General features: G+C 39.3%; 3 protein-coding genes across 3 annotated transcripts; all 3 read right to left on the reverse strand.

Annotated features, from left to right (window-relative positions):
- Window positions 1-1,204: 1,204 nt before the first annotated feature.
- On the reverse strand, window positions 1,205-4,665 carry snrnp35 (small nuclear ribonucleoprotein 35 (U11/U12)). The gene has a single exon (XM_032575959.1). It carries the CDS (start codon window positions 4,423-4,425, stop codon window positions 3,757-3,759), a length of 669 nt encoding a protein of 222 aa, XP_032431850.1. The 5' UTR covers window positions 4,426-4,665; the 3' UTR covers window positions 1,205-3,756.
- Window positions 4,666-5,542: 877 nt separating this feature from the next.
- On the reverse strand, window positions 5,543-9,660 carry bud13 (BUD13 homolog). Its single transcript, XM_032575958.1, has 10 exons — window positions 9,474-9,660; window positions 9,248-9,335; window positions 8,935-9,019; window positions 8,568-8,855; window positions 7,525-7,814; window positions 7,317-7,425; window positions 7,089-7,227; window positions 6,827-7,008; window positions 6,641-6,722; window positions 5,543-5,885 (listed from the first exon to the last, which is right to left on the reverse strand). Exons 1-10 carry the CDS (start codon window positions 9,611-9,613, stop codon window positions 5,792-5,794), a joined length of 1,497 nt encoding a protein of 498 aa, XP_032431849.1. The 5' UTR covers window positions 9,614-9,660; the 3' UTR covers window positions 5,543-5,791.
- A 1,854-nt stretch (window positions 9,661-11,514) lies between these two features.
- LOC116728137 (thy-1 membrane glycoprotein) lies at window positions 11,515-13,617 on the reverse strand. Its single transcript, XM_032575960.1, has 4 exons — window positions 13,473-13,617; window positions 12,961-13,018; window positions 11,973-12,299; window positions 11,515-11,895 (listed from the first exon to the last, which is right to left on the reverse strand). The coding sequence occupies exons 2-4, from the start codon at window positions 12,995-12,997 to the stop codon at window positions 11,798-11,800; spliced, it is 462 nt and encodes a 153-aa protein (XP_032431851.1). The 5' UTR covers window positions 12,998-13,018; window positions 13,473-13,617; the 3' UTR covers window positions 11,515-11,797.
- Between the last annotated feature and the right edge of the window lie 1,111 nt (window positions 13,618-14,728).

The following is a 14,728-nucleotide window of genomic DNA, read 5'->3' on the forward strand; positions in this document are numbered from 1 at the left end:
ATGTTCTGTGATACAAATAGTTACAATCCTGTTCTCAAAAGATGATGGTGGCCATGATGGTGCTTTTTGGGCTCCTTAATTGCTGCAGATGCATTTTTATATGTAATAGTATTGGAATATTGTGTTGCAGGTCTGTGACAATCCTGTGACGTTTTGCTTTGGATAATTGATGGTAAACATACTTGTTTATGTTTACATCCAGTTTCCAATTCCATGTGACCCCTAAGGATAATATTAAGTACCTAGACAATTTAATGTTTTTTATTTTAGAATTCAATTACAGTTATTAGAGTTTCTTAAAAGAAGATACAAGTCCTACAAGTTTAAGTCTTTGAAAAATGCCAAGAGAGTTCATGCATTCATTTGGCAGTGTTTTTGTGGTTTTCCCAGGGATAAGGCCATCTGATGAATAGATTGGGCTATAAAGTGAAAGAAACACTGCTGTGGGATTTTTGCCAGGAGAACACAGAAAGGCACACAGGATTACTGAACTCTGGCCAGACATTCTGTGGTAACCTCCGAACAGACTCACAGAATCACATTCGGTTGTTTCAGTATGTGTAATGAAACACTGCAGTCCTCAAATTCACTTTCAGCATCACACTTGCTGCTGGACAACTGAGTCATCCTGAGTCATTCCACATTTCAGCATTGCACATTGTCTGAGATGGCTATTTTTTTTTCCTGCTTAATCAGTCTTTAATAAAGCTGAAAAAAATATTTATACAGGCCCTTCGGTCCCCTTGAAACCTAACAACTCCTGTTAGGTTTCAGTACTCTGTTGGTGATCCTGCTGTTTTATTGTTGGGTTACTAGGATATGCGGTGGAAAAGACTGGAACACCATGACTACTGGAGTCAACAGGCCTAAAAGTAGTTTTGACGCAGACAGCTTAGGAAGAGACATTAAAGACAAGACTTTTTCCATATTTATTAGCTGTATACTCAAAAGTATTTTGTGCAGCAGCATTTGTTCGAATTCATGGGAAATTGTGATCTTTTTCTATATTTGCTGAAAGGTAATACATAAAACTAAGGCAAAGGTTTTGAAGTACCAGGCACAGAAGAATTAAAGCTTTTGTTGATGTTTTCGATTCGAGACCCTTCAGACAAAGTGCTCTTTGAAAATGCCCACATACGACACGCCTGCCACTACCATGAATTATTTCTGCGCAGTCGACCCTACAAAGGAGAGCCTCCAACCGTAACGGTTAAAACTTCACGTATTTGGGGCAATGCAACAGATGGAGTTGGCGCTCTTTTACAATCAATCAGTCTGGACTTTAACAGACTGTTTTATTACATTTTTGGTAATTAAAATAATCTATTTAAAACAGGTTACCCACATTATCAGGCAAAACTCTTAATGCCACTTAGCTTTTCCTCATAGTGGGAGCGTCAAGAAAGGAAGAAACAAAGAAGCAAACAAACAAACAAAAAGAAAATACACTGAAATGATGGTGGTGATTGTAGCAGAAAATGCAAAGAAGTCAAGAAAATAAAGCACTTTTTCAACAAACTGTTGAGTAACAAGTGTCATTTATAACTGTAACATTTTTCTAATCACACATAACTAAGCATCTGATGAATAAAGCAAAAGACAACTAAAAAAAAGATTTATATTTGCTTTTTATAATCAGGATCTTAGTAAAAACAAAAAAGGGTCTTACTGCTGTTTTCCCAGGCTTTTTTATGTAACTGAGCACAGCTTCCAAGATGGAGACCACATCCAAAGGTGCTATGTATATTTTAAAATAAGCTGTGAGTTTATAGGTCTTAGCGGAGACATTTGTACTTTGTTCTTTATGGACCTCTCAGTTAGTGTGAGGGTTGTGGGTAATTGTTTGTTTGTTTATAAGACTATTATCTCCATGTAGTGAAATACAAACAATGCAACAAATGAACATGTCTGGAAAAAAAACAACAAAGTATTAGAAATGAAATCCACTTAATCAAATCTGAGCTCTTGAACATACCTTGATCCAAACCTTTCAGTTGTTGCTATGCATGTTTAGGGTCAATATCCTGCTGAACATTGAACATCTGCTCCTGTCTGAAGTCTATATTGACCATAAAGAGGCTTTTTTTTCTCCAAGGTTGCTCTATAATTAGGTCCCTTCATCTTTCTATCAAAACTTATCAGATTCCCAGTCCCCGATAAGAAAACTATCCCCACAGCACAATGCTGCCACTACGCTGTTCTACAATGGGGATGGTGTATAATCTTATTTTTCAACCACATTAGCATTTTGCATATAGTCCCATTTTAGTTTCTTCTGACCAAACTCCCATCTTCATGCTCAACTGTGTCTCCTGTGGCTAATTTGAGGAGAGCAAGGTCAATAATGGCTGGATTCTCTATCTGAGTTGTGGATCTCTGCAGCTCCTCCAGAGTTAATATGAAACTTTTAACTTCTTCTGTGGTTAATGCTCCAGCATCTTAGTTTGTATTTGTATGTTAATACATATAAAATATGTTAATGCCTGTGGCTGCATCGCAACAATGTCAAACAAAAAGTTCATGTGTAAATTAAAACTTGCTGAGGTTACTGTTTACACGTAAAATCCAGGTTTTCATTTCATGTATAAACATGAAGTTTTCATTTGTAAAACTTCATGTGTAAAACTTCAAGATAAGCTGAATGCTAACCTCGAAATCAACTCTGTTTTCAGGAGACACCGGGTTCGACATCTCTTCAGTCTCCTGCAGCTTTGTCATTAAACACAGCTCATCTGTCTCGTGTTCTGACTTTGCAGGACTGAATTCAACACTGTGCAAAAAGAGGCATACCCAAGCTGAAATGAAGCTCAGGGAAGATGACAAGCAGAAACTGGCTTCATCCAGACAACAAGGCCTCTGAGTTCTAACTTGCACAAGTTTAGTCATGTTGGAAATAAAATATTCTGCTATTTTAATCCTGAGGCAGTACAAAGGGAACAACTACTGTAACATCTTTGACAAGTAGGCCACATATTCTTCCCACAGTCTTTTTTGCCAATCATGTATAACAAAAAATAGATTTCTAAAAGAGGCCTATTTGCAAAACATCTCAAAACTTTGGTTTTCTTTTAATAATAATTTTGCACTTTAACCAATCATCAAGGTCATCAGATTGTAACAATACATTCCTGTACCAGATCAAACAGTCATTTCCCCCCTTATGTTGTTCACAGACTCTCTCCATACAATCTGACAGAACTTTAACTTCTAGATCTGCAAACCTGGCAGAGACATAATCACAAAATGTCTGTAGCTGCGATTGCTCAGGGGGTGCTAAATACAAATAAAAAAAATTTTGTTTCCTTGTTTTTGTTTTATTTGGATCTCTGGGAGGGGCTTTATACTCTTGTGTCAAACAATTATGGTTTAAAGCATACTTTACAATCCTAATTAGCAAAAATCAAAACCTGTGTCAACGTTAGCAAACTGGCAAATATAAGAACTGAAATAAACTGTGTCTCATTGAAACAGGAATGGAGAAACAAATTGGTTCTGACTTGCAGAATTGAAAAAGAAACTTTTACTTCTTTGCATGTGCACAACTTGGATGTAATGTACAAGGTGCAATTATACCCTAAATATAATTGGACTCCTATTGAGTTTGAAGAGCCCAATTAGTATTTTTAACAACAAAAAAATGTTTTTAAAAAGGGAGAATGGAAATTATTGCACATCAGGTAAAGCAATCCGAAATCAGTTGAAATGTCTGTTCTTTACAGCCGAAAATGCCTATAAACATCATCATCATCATCATCATCATCTCCAGTCTCTGTGTCTGCGATCACCCCTGTCTCTCTCCCGGTAATCTCTCCTGTCTCTGCTGCCCCAGTCGCTCTCTCCGTACCGGCGTCTGTCCCCTCTGACTCTCGGTTCTCCTCGGTCTCTATCCCCCGGTCCTCGCTCCTGCGTGGCCCCGGGACCGAGGTTTATCGGTTTGCGGAAGGGTCTGTCCCTGCCGCCGAAACGCAGCTGTCCGGACTCCTTTTTGCCGCCCAACCCGCCCCCGAGACGCCGCGGCACCCATCCTCTGAGGGTCCTCTCCTGCTCGAAGTCCACGAACACTTCGTGCTGGTCCACCACCAGCTTGTCGGCGTCCCGGCGGGCCCGACTCACGGACCGCTCCTCCTTGTACTCTATGAAGGCGTATCCTTTGGAGAAACCCGTAACGATGTCCCGAACAAGTCGGAGCCGGCGTATGTCTCCATATTTTGAGAACACTGTCTGCAGCTTGTCTTCAGTTGTCTGGGGGTTCAAGCGGGCCACAAACAATGTGAGCAGTGGGTCGCCAACGACGCCCTTGTTGGGCTTGTAGCGGGCAGACATGGCCCTCCATACCGCCCGGTCATGGGGCTCCAGGTCTGTCCCGTCGATGCTGCCAGCTTTCAGGGGGTTGTAGTCTTTCGCTATCGGACACCAGTCAGACATTTTAGCTGCAGTGGTTTTTCAGACTTCAAATGAATCAGTGGCAGCTACTCTGACTGATATAACTTTTCAACACGGACATTTACCGTTAAAAGTCGTTATACTACATGTTCATTACAGCGCTTTAGTGTCGGAGCGCATCAACAAAAATAATCCGTGAGGAAACGAGTTCTTCTACGTCACATTTTATTGGTTCCTACTTGAGGACGTCTCCAATTCTCCAGGCTTTCTAATGAGACGCGCAATAACAGGATGGATAATTATTGCACAATTAATTATTATCGTGAATAACAACAGGAGAGGAATTTTTATTTACGGCACCAGTAATAAATTAATTATGTTTAATATACAAATATCCACCCAAATTGCTAGTTTCTTTGGGATTGTTACCTTTGCTGCTTGAAGTGTTTTTTAACGTTTGTTTCACAAAATTATAATTAAATCATTTTAATATACGGTATTACACATTTTCCAGGCACACTGTGCTAAAAATTGCACCTTCAAGTAACCTTACCTTCAGTTACAAAAATGTGCATGTCACATATAACAAAAGACATTTAACTTGTTGAAATTCAGCCTGTCTCTAAAAAGTTCCTACTCTAACACCCCACATTCAGAACATAATCAAAACAAGGCCTTTACATTATGCACTTAGTTTTTAAATATTTCCCTTACCACAATAAATTACATAATTACAAATTCTTTTGTACATATTGCCTAAATCGGACATCCCAAAATGTTCCACTTTTTGTTATGGCATCTGCAGAATATTTTTTCTATTTTAGTAAAATTAAATTCAGTGAGTTGTAGTTAATACATAATTAAAGAACATGATGGGGAGTTCAGTTGCTTTTTATCATAGGGACAGTTAGACTTGAAAAGATTTATTCCCAGAATAAATAAAAACATTTAAAGACTTTGATCTTCAACTTTCTTTGATGATTTGAAACATGTGACACACAAACCAAATACCTTTTCACAGTTCTGCAAATACCTCATCTTACTGCTGCAGCACTTAAAGTGCATTCCACCACTTTAACATGGCTTGGTTTCAGTATAATTGCATGAATTAACAAACAATTAACTTTGAACTTAGGGATGAAAACACACTACACAAAGCTTTATAAAAACATTATTTAATGAGAACAGTGAAAACTAATTTTCTTTACTTTGGCTCATAACAAAATCATTAAAATGATTCTACTTTACTAGTATTTACACTGTCATGCTGCCTTTGATACAGCAATGAACTGGATCACAGAGCAAAAACCTTTTCAGCCCTTTAGAAAATATTTGTCCACGTTGCATTTGTTTCACCAAAGTTTTTCTGTTTCACCAGAACAAGGGGATGTCTGATGCTGATTTAAATTTACATGTCCTCCACGCTCCACTTGTAAGCTTCCTCCTGGAGAGCCTTTTTATCAGCTATCCGCGTGTAGCGCTTCTGTTCAAATCCATTGGATCTGTAAAACAGCGCATACAGAAACGTTGTCACAACAACAGTCTTACAGGTTCACTAAAAAAACTTTAGTTAACAAAGTAAACCTTACTTTCAACACTTTTTTGACAAGGGACTTTAGGTTGAGATCTGCTTAGGATCAATATCCTGTTTGAAGGTCTAATGATGCCCAAGCACCAGGGAACAAAAACCTCTTTATTGTTACAGTGGAAATTGAAACCTCAGTGGCTGCAGGTCTTTTTTTAGTCACTTGAGGGTTTTTGACCTCCAAACTCCTGGTGTCCCTTGTAATTATCAGGGCCTTTTGTAACTTTTTGTGCCCCTTCCCTTTTCCATTTTAGGTCAAGGCAATGCTTTTTTCTCTCAGGTTTTTGGACAATTTCTTTAACTGAGCTGTATTTCCACCATGCAATGAAAAGCTTCCATCAACAGCCCAAAACCATTTGCAAATGTGTGCTTTTAGGAAGAACTCCATCCAGTTAAATCCATTTGACACGCAAATAGTCATTGAATGCAGGATGTAGTTTGAATTTAGATAAAAAATAATTTTGATATTAGTGTTATTCAACTATTGAAGTTGTTTTTGTCTCATTTGCTCATGGAAACCAGGTGAACAACTTAGGATTTTGCCAATAAATGTAATTCCTGTTTGTATTAGGGTAGGCGTTGAATAATTTTAGGTGCAACTGTACAACAGCTATGCAATGATTTTGCCATCTGTTCTTCTGTGATTTCATGTGAACCATCTACAAGCCTTACCTGTCGACTCCATCCCACCGATAACCTGGTTGAATGTTAAACCGATTAGGAGGCGGTGGAGGCCCTTGGTAGCGAGGTTTCGCTGTGAATAAAATCACAAAAACAAACCTGTTGACTTGGTGTCTCTTTGGCAAACAGTTAACCGCAGAGACGTTACTGAGGTAAATGAAGGTGAGACATTCAAACCTGGTGTTTTGGTGTTGCGCTCCTTTTTGCGCCTGAGCATCCCAGCCATTGGATCCCCTTCCCTTTCCTGCTCTCTCAACATTCGGTCAAGATCCTCGTCGTCGTAGTGACGTGCCAGCGGCTTCTGGGTTTCATGCAGCGCATCTTCTAGTTTCTGTTGTTGCATCTGTCCCTGGGCCAACCTACAAACATTTTGATTTAATGAACCATATTACACATTTCAATGTCCTTTGAGATGTCAAATAATGCTTAACAGACTTACCCTCTTCCCCACTGAGCATATTTCTCATCCTTTGCAGCTTTTTCTCCAGCTTTTCTCCTCTGTTCTTCTCTTTCTGAATCCAAATCCCTCTTTTTACCGCTCTTGTCTCGGAACACCGTCTGGGCATTCCGGGATTCATCTAGTCAAAGTATGAAACATACAATGAAACATCCTGTGTGTTTTACAGTCAAACAGAAACAAAGTGAAGGAAGAAAAAATGAAACTAACTTTCTAGCGGCTGATTGTTTTTTTCCCGTCGTCGGTTTTCTTCCTGTTCTTTTTTTAAGACATCAATAGAAACCAGACCTGCTTTTCCCCCTGAAAGCATCCTTGGGCCCTGTAAAAATAAACCAAAAAAAAAGAAAAAAAGTAAAAATTTGAAGCAAAACATGTTTTGACATTAGTCATGGATATATACATATATATTTTGGCTTACTTGGGAGGGCCCAGATCTTCGAGGTGGCGACAAGTCGTCATCTGAGTCTTTTCCACTCCGCGGCCGTCTGGGTGGAGACTGGTCAGAATCAGAGCCCTGTCTTCCTTTTGGACGTCTCCTCGGAGGAGATTGATCTGAGTCCGGCGCTTCCCGCTTCACAGGCTTTTTTCGAGGAGGTGACTGGTCAGAATCTGAGTCATGCCGATTCTGAGTTCTTTTAGCGTGAGGTGATCGCCGAACGTCCAGCGATCGTCGATTTGAACTGTGCTTGCTTCTGCTAGGAGAGGAATCTAAAAATAATAATATTTAAATGATCAGTCTACTGTTTTCTGTCAGTCAGGATACACAAACTGTTATTCAAATTAGCTCGTCAAAAGTTTCATCATAACATTACAAATAAAAAGTAAAGATGACTGAAATGAAAATACTTAAGACTTTCTATTGCATCTTTACAGCACCTTACTAAAGTATTCATGGCCCTTTTCATCTTTTTCAACATTTTATTGCAATGCAGCCACAAACTTTAATGTAGTTAGTGAGATTTGGTGTGTTGGAGCACTACAAAGTACTGAATGAATAATGATAAATGGCTACATCTTTAGAAAGAAAAATCTGAAGGTGGGGCACCTATTTAGCCCTTAAATAAAATCCTGTGCAACTTCATTACTAATTCCAACTTCATTACTAATTCCAAAAAAATAAATTAAAAAAACATCACAAAGGTCAAGGAGCACAAGGGTTATGGTATCTCAACAGGGGCTACTAGTCAAGCACTCCAAAAATCTGACTTTATGAAAGTGTGATAGAATAACAAGTCAAATTTGCAGTTTGCCACATAGAAGTCAAAGCAAAAACAAGCAGCACATCAAGCTGAACATCCACCATGCTCATAGTAAAACAAGGTAGTGGTAGTATTATGCTGTGGGGATAGTTTTCTTTTGCAAGGGGCTGTATGTCAAAAAAGATGGCATAAGTTATACAATATCATAGACAGAGTCCAGATTATATTCGAAACAAGAAAGTAATTTACTTTCCCCACCCACCTTTACTTTGCGCCTTTCTTTGCTTCCCTGAATGCTGCCTTGGCGGCGACGCGTCTGGAGAGTCGTGCCGAGTTTTCCTGGGAGGAGATGCATCTGGAGAGTCATGGCGAATTCTCCTGGGAGAAGAAGCATCTGGAGAGTCGTGTCTCTTATTAGTGGTAGGAGAGCCGTGTTTATTTCCCTTTAGTGAACGTTCTGAAGAGTTAGGCCGTATTTTGCTTGACAAAACAGGGTCTGTGTGTTCACTTCCTTTCTCCTCCTCCTCTTCCTCCCCTTCGTCCTCATCAGCTACACAGCAGGAGATTTGAAGTAAATATCAATCCAGATTCACACATGAACAAATTCTTCTTATTTGCCTCACAGTTACCTCCAATAACTTTCCATCTGTTGCTGGTCCTAAAGACTTCCAGTTGTTTCACATCATCTGGTCGCTCATCAATGAATTCAGCAATCTAAGAAAGAACAGAATTCAAAACACAGTAGAATAGTTTGCTTGGAATAATTTTTAACGACTACATATGTTTTAATTTGTATGTTTTTAAAGAAATACAGAACATATTTGTCTTAAGAACAAATATTTATTTGAATATTTGATAAGCAAGTAAAACTTAACAGTAAAAGGAGTGAATGAATGAATGAATTTAGGCTAGCCTGCAAGCTAACGTTAGCTCGGTGCTTACCACCGGAGCCTCCTCTTCATCTTCTTCAACCTCCGTTTGCTCCTTCACCATCTGCCTCCAGTCAATGTCGTCGTCCACTATTTTAAGTCTTCAGACGGAAGCAAGCAAAATAAGACGAATGTCACATCAAGCTAACCGCCAAAGAGTCGCCGAGACTCAAAACTAGCTCAGGCGCTAGTGTAGATCTAAAACGTGAGAATCGCAGTTGGGTTTTTCAGTCACTCACCCTCTCTCGGGAACCTTACGTCGTTTCTTTTTCATCTTCCCTTTTGATTGACTGGAATTGTCGTCTGCTGACAAATACCGTTTGAGGTACTCAGCTTTAGAGAGTTCTGCTCCCTTGCTGTTGCTAGTAGAGGCGGCCATAGCTGGATGTTTTTGGAAACTACGGATGACATTGAGGTTCAAGCTTAAGCTAGCGAACAGACGACGCGGGTCCGCATCATTATGTACACGGAACGTGGAGGGTGTCCAAATTGGGCGGAGTTTTTGGTTCTTGTTACGAGATCAGAACGAATGATCAGGGCGTGGGAGAATTATTTTTGTAAATTCGAGGGACAAAAACACAACATTTATTTTTAATAAATATAATATAATATATTTTAATATATTTCAAATGGAAAAGATAAAGTGAGTGTACATGCTAAGCATGTTTTGTTTGGTGCTGCATTCATTATATTTATACTCTGGGCTGCACATGTACTGCAATTCAAACTGGAATTTTTGCTTTTGCTTTTAGGCATGTAAATATCAACTGACTATTCTCCCTATGTCTGAAAGGATTATACTCCCCCAAACACTCGTTTGCACTTCGAGCCAGCTTATGGACCGGCAATGCTGAGAGGAACAGACCTCGCCATTCGGAGTCTTTAGCATGGACTGCTGTTATTTGCGAAATTGCATTTCATGTGGCCTCTTTCTTACTGGTGTAGTAGTAGTAGTAGTAGTAGTAGTAGTAGTAGTAGTAGCAGTAGTAGTAGTAGTAGTAGTACTATCCGCCCGTCGCTTAGAAACATTTTTAAAGTACTAATGGAAACATGTAGAGAGCTGGTCTGAACATAAGTTTGATTGCTGTATTGAAAGAAAAATGGTTGGTGCTTATAAAAAGGTTAAGTTTTTTATAAGCATTTTTTTTATTCATATATTTTATAAAATGCGCCTAAAAACGGATTATTTTTATTTTATTTTTTTTCCAGAATTTATTCCCATTTATAATGGTCTTGTTATCTTATAAGAGAAACCCGCATTTCCAGCTAGAAATAAACTCCTGGGTTGAATGCAAATAATTCTACATCCAGATCTACCAGCGGTATAAATGACTTTAAATCTAAAATGATTGTTTGTTTTTTGCACGGGGCCCAATTGGTTTTTCTCAACTGGACCCATATGGGCTAACCCAGTTGGACACGCTAAGTAGGTCGCGTTCTCACTAAACTAGGAAAATAGAGCACATCTCCCCAGTTTTCAAGTCCTTACACTGACTCTCTGTTCTCAGAGCATAGACTTTCTTAGTTTCTAAATCACTGAACAGCTTAGCTCCAAAATACATTAAAAATCTATTGTTGTTGTATCAACCTTCCAGAATACTCGGGTCTTCTGGTTCTGGTCTGCTCTGCATCCCCAGAACCAGAAGCAAACATGGAGAAGCAGCATTCAGCTTCTATGCACCACAGATAGAAACAAACGTCCTGGAACAAACGTCCTGAAAACTATAATGATACTGAAACATAGTTAATGTAAATCAAAGGTAAAAACCTACCTGTGTAAAGTTTATTTTGTTTCATAATAACTTGAATACCGATCAGCATATTTGATGCATGATGTTCATGACTTTGGTGATGGCATTTGACAAAATGTAATGCTTATTGCTTGTTTCATATTTGGTTACTGTATGATGTTCTTATGGTGCAAAGAACTTTGAACTGCATTGTTGCTGAACTTGACTTGATTCAACTCGGTCTAATCTGGGTTTCAAATGTCAAATAAGTGAATCACTTCAAAACAGTTAACGCATTTAGTATTTCATATGGGTTCCAACATTTTACCCAGAGTTATCCTGCATCAAATCTGCGAAAAAGAAACTCTAATTTGCAGGATATCCCATTTCCTGTGACTTTGGGCAGCAAATGTAAATGTTGGCTGGTTGATGGGTTGATTGGAGAATGGACCTTTAATGAAATTCTGCTGGCAAGCCTCATACTTTGAACTGACTATGCATTTTTATTCTTTTCAGTTTTTTTTATGAGCACCAAGTAACCAGAAAATCATTGTTTGACTATATATTTAGCATTCTTTTATTGAAAACCAGAGCTCCATCACTATATATTCACATGTGCAAGTTGTCACAGTGCATTACATCACAAAAGATTTGTGCAGTTCTGAAGCAAAAGGTCTCAGAACGTCTTGAGTCATCTTCCTCGATAAAAGCATTCTAATGCCGTAACAGCGATAAAACCTAAAGCTGTGGTGTTGATGGATGTGTATGTAGACAGAAGCAGGGCTGGGCTTGTTTGTGTGTAGATAGGCACATGCTAGGGTGTCACATTTTATTTAGCAGTGTGTATGAAAGAGGAAGATCAGCAGGGGGACGATCCAGGACCACGAGCTCTTCAGAAACAGGCTGACAGCCGAGCAAGGCTGCAGTTGTTCTGCAGGAGAACGGAAAAGTATCAGTGTTGCTTTCAAAGCACCGAACCTCATGTACGTAAATAGCTAATCCACCCACCTTTCTCCACCTTGATACTCTCAACCTGCCCAGATATTTTACACATGTAGGTGGTGTTGTGCGGCAGTGTGTTTGTGAAGCCTTTCAGGGTCATCCTGTAGCCTTGGGGATCAAGCTCCACCACTTCGCTTTTGTCTCTGAACTGGGCCTCTGCAGCCGAGCCGGAAACATTCGTGTTGATCAGGGCCTCCTTGGTTCCAGATGACCAGGAGAACTCGTAGCTGCTGATTTTGTTGGGCTTGGGCTCGATCCGGCAGTCGACTCTCAGGTCCTCATCCTCTTCCAAGCACACAGAGATCAGCTGAGATTGCACTGGGATCAGCAGCACTGGGTAAAACGCAAACATGTGGCGCGAGAGAAAATGATTGAAGTAGCTAAGTCTCATTTGTAGCGACCACAGACGCCACAGATCAGCCCTTTTAGAAGCATTTAGCTGTCATTACTGAGTATCCCAGTTTGACTCTTACAGTATAGCAACATCGTATCACATGGTGAATCTTGTATCTGTTTTTATGACCCTGAAGTGTTATAATCAAAAGCTGTTTGTTTGAAAGCGCGTCAGTAAATAATCTGGACAAATGCGGAAAAGCGTTTTGAAATAATCCATGATGAGTTAATAGCGATTAATACCGAAAGTGAAGCTTTTTTTTTTTTTTTTATTCAACAGGATAATTACATAAAAATAAATGCTTGAACATACAGTAAATTCTCCCCTGTAGAAATAGTCCATATTAGAAATTTCGCATTATTATTTTGTTTCATTTACTCGACTAAATCAGTAAGAAATAGAAATGGTGATATCCTTCAAGATGATATTTCAATAAATATACCCAGTTGCTTCCTTCCTTCTTGAATATGAGATAAAGCAGCTTCTCTAATGAGAACAATCTCCTGATTTTTTTATCATCAGAAACTTCTGATACTTCAAAATAGTTTGGCTTAGCTTCTCAGTGCCACACCTTAGAAGTTTCTAGAACTTTACTCTCACCTCCAAGTATCCCACTTAGAATCAGAGATGTGAGCATGTTGAAGAATCACCCATCCAACTGTGGGAAAAATGACAAATGGGTTAATGAGACGGAGGAAGAGATAGCACTTAAACTTTAATACTGATGCATGCTAGTTGTTTTCTTCGGCTTGGTGCCAATAACAGCTAAAAATACTAAAATGGATCCTAATTTAGTTTTTTTGTCACAACAAACAGCCCATAGAGGTTGGAAAGTTCTGGTCAAAACCAACATGGATGTGTTCAGTGTGAAGAGCCTGACCCATCTGCAGTCCAAAGAGATGACGTAGCATAATTTAGAGCAGCGTTGTCAACATTAAAAGCCATTTTTATATGTCTTAATGTTGTTTTTTTTTGTTATATTATTTGGAATAAATTAGCCTCTTACTTTTATCCATCATGTCTTTATAGCTACATGTTCCTGCATCTCATCCTCAGTACTTCATATTTACTCTCTAATCCACAGTTAATTTAAATCCCTGAGGGACTCTTACCTCCTGTCAAAGCTGAATGATGCAGCAGTTTCTTTCTGCTCCGCTAGTAAAACGCTAAGCGGCTGCCGGGAGTCACCTCGGTGTGCAGCACTGCAGAGCATCCCACCACTGAGAAGGAGTGGGAGCAGCACACAGAGGTGGAGGGAGGCAGAAGGAGGGAGGGACGATCCTGGACCAGAAAGAGCGCTGATTCGTCTTTTTCCTCTGCAGTGGCTGACGGAAGCAATGAGCTGGCTGTCTGTGTGTGCTCAGAGGCAAAACTCGGGCATGGTCATCGCTTTTCGCCAGCAAGGTGTTGTCTGACCTTGTCTCTTTCCCTCTTTCGAGTCCTCGCCTGTGTCTCATGTTCTAAGTCATGCTGGCCTGATTTGCCCTTCATGCCTCTGTCCAGTTTGTTCCTCTAAGTGTTTCTCAAAAAGAGGAAGTGTTTTGTGCACCAAGCAGTCTCATTATGATGTGCAAATACAAGAAGATTATTTCTAATGAGAACATGTGCATTGCTTTGCATTTTGTTATGTTGCCAAAATAAAACGTTATGTTTTGTTGGTGTAGGGATGGTTTTCTTGATAAGTACAAGAAAGCTTGTCAGAAAATGACAGTACAGCTATATCTTAGAATCACTTAGCTGAAGTCTACACCTACACCTAATTACCAGACTTAAAGATTTACGGTTATAGAAACTCTCCAACCAACCTGGTGGGTGTCTGAGGTTCACCCTCCAGCAGAGAGCGACGCTGTTAATATAGCCAGAGGTTCAGGGTAACTGAATGCATGTGCACTCCACACTTTTCAGTATTCAATCTGTAAAATGTTTTGAAAACCATCAGCTAAAGCAGGTTTTTAGCACAAGAACAAAAGTACTCTATGCCTGCCAAATAAAACTACAAATACAAGTTAAAATAGAATTAAACAGTTAAAATCCTACTTTAAGCAATTCTTCAGTCTATGCAGCATATAGCGCATTCTTTCCTTTTACTTTTTGGTTTTCTCCCTGAGATAGTCTGCCCGAATAAAAACCCATCGTCATGTTTTCACAGCATCTCTGGATTCCATGACTCATTTGTGCCCCTTCAGAAATTTCCATCACTGTGCCGCTAAAAAAAAGCTCAGTGTCTCCATCTGGAGGTTAGTAATGGGAGGTGTATAAAATGTAAGATGAAGGTAAACGTATTTGCAACACAATGTTAATGTTAGGTTAGGTTAAAATCAGGTATAAAGAAAAAAAAAATAATCAAAAAATCAAATCTGGATTTATC

Source organism: Xiphophorus hellerii, chromosome 11, assembly GCF_003331165.1.
Source record: "Xiphophorus hellerii strain 12219 chromosome 11, Xiphophorus_hellerii-4.1, whole genome shotgun sequence".
Lineage (NCBI taxonomy): Eukaryota > Metazoa > Chordata > Actinopteri > Cyprinodontiformes > Poeciliidae > Xiphophorus > Xiphophorus hellerii.

Coding starts and splice junctions, on each gene's coding strand:
- snrnp35 (XM_032575959.1), bottom strand. CDS start 4,425: ATGTCTGACTGGTGTCCGATAGCGAAAGACTACAACCCCCTGAAAGCT.
- bud13 (XM_032575958.1), bottom strand. CDS start 9,613: ATGGCCGCCTCTACTAGCAACAGCAAGGGAGCAGAACTCTCTAAAGCT. Junction 7,815..8,567: donor AAGAAAGGCGCAAAGTAAAG/GTGGGTGGGGAA, acceptor TATTATTTTTAG/ATTCCTCTCCTAGCAGAAGC. Junction 7,426..7,524: donor GAAGATCTGGGCCCTCCCAA/GTAAGCCAAAAT, acceptor TTATTTTTACAG/GGCCCAAGGATGCTTTCAGG.
- LOC116728137 (XM_032575960.1), bottom strand. CDS start 12,997: ATGCTCACATCTCTGATTCTAAGTGGGATACTTGGAG. Junction 12,300..12,960: donor TCTAAGTGGGATACTTGGAG/GTGAGAGTAAAG, acceptor CGTTTTACCCAG/TGCTGCTGATCCCAGTGCAA. Junction 11,896..11,972: donor GAGTATCAAGGTGGAGAAAG/GTGGGTGGATTA, acceptor GTTCTCCTGCAG/AACAACTGCAGCCTTGCTCG.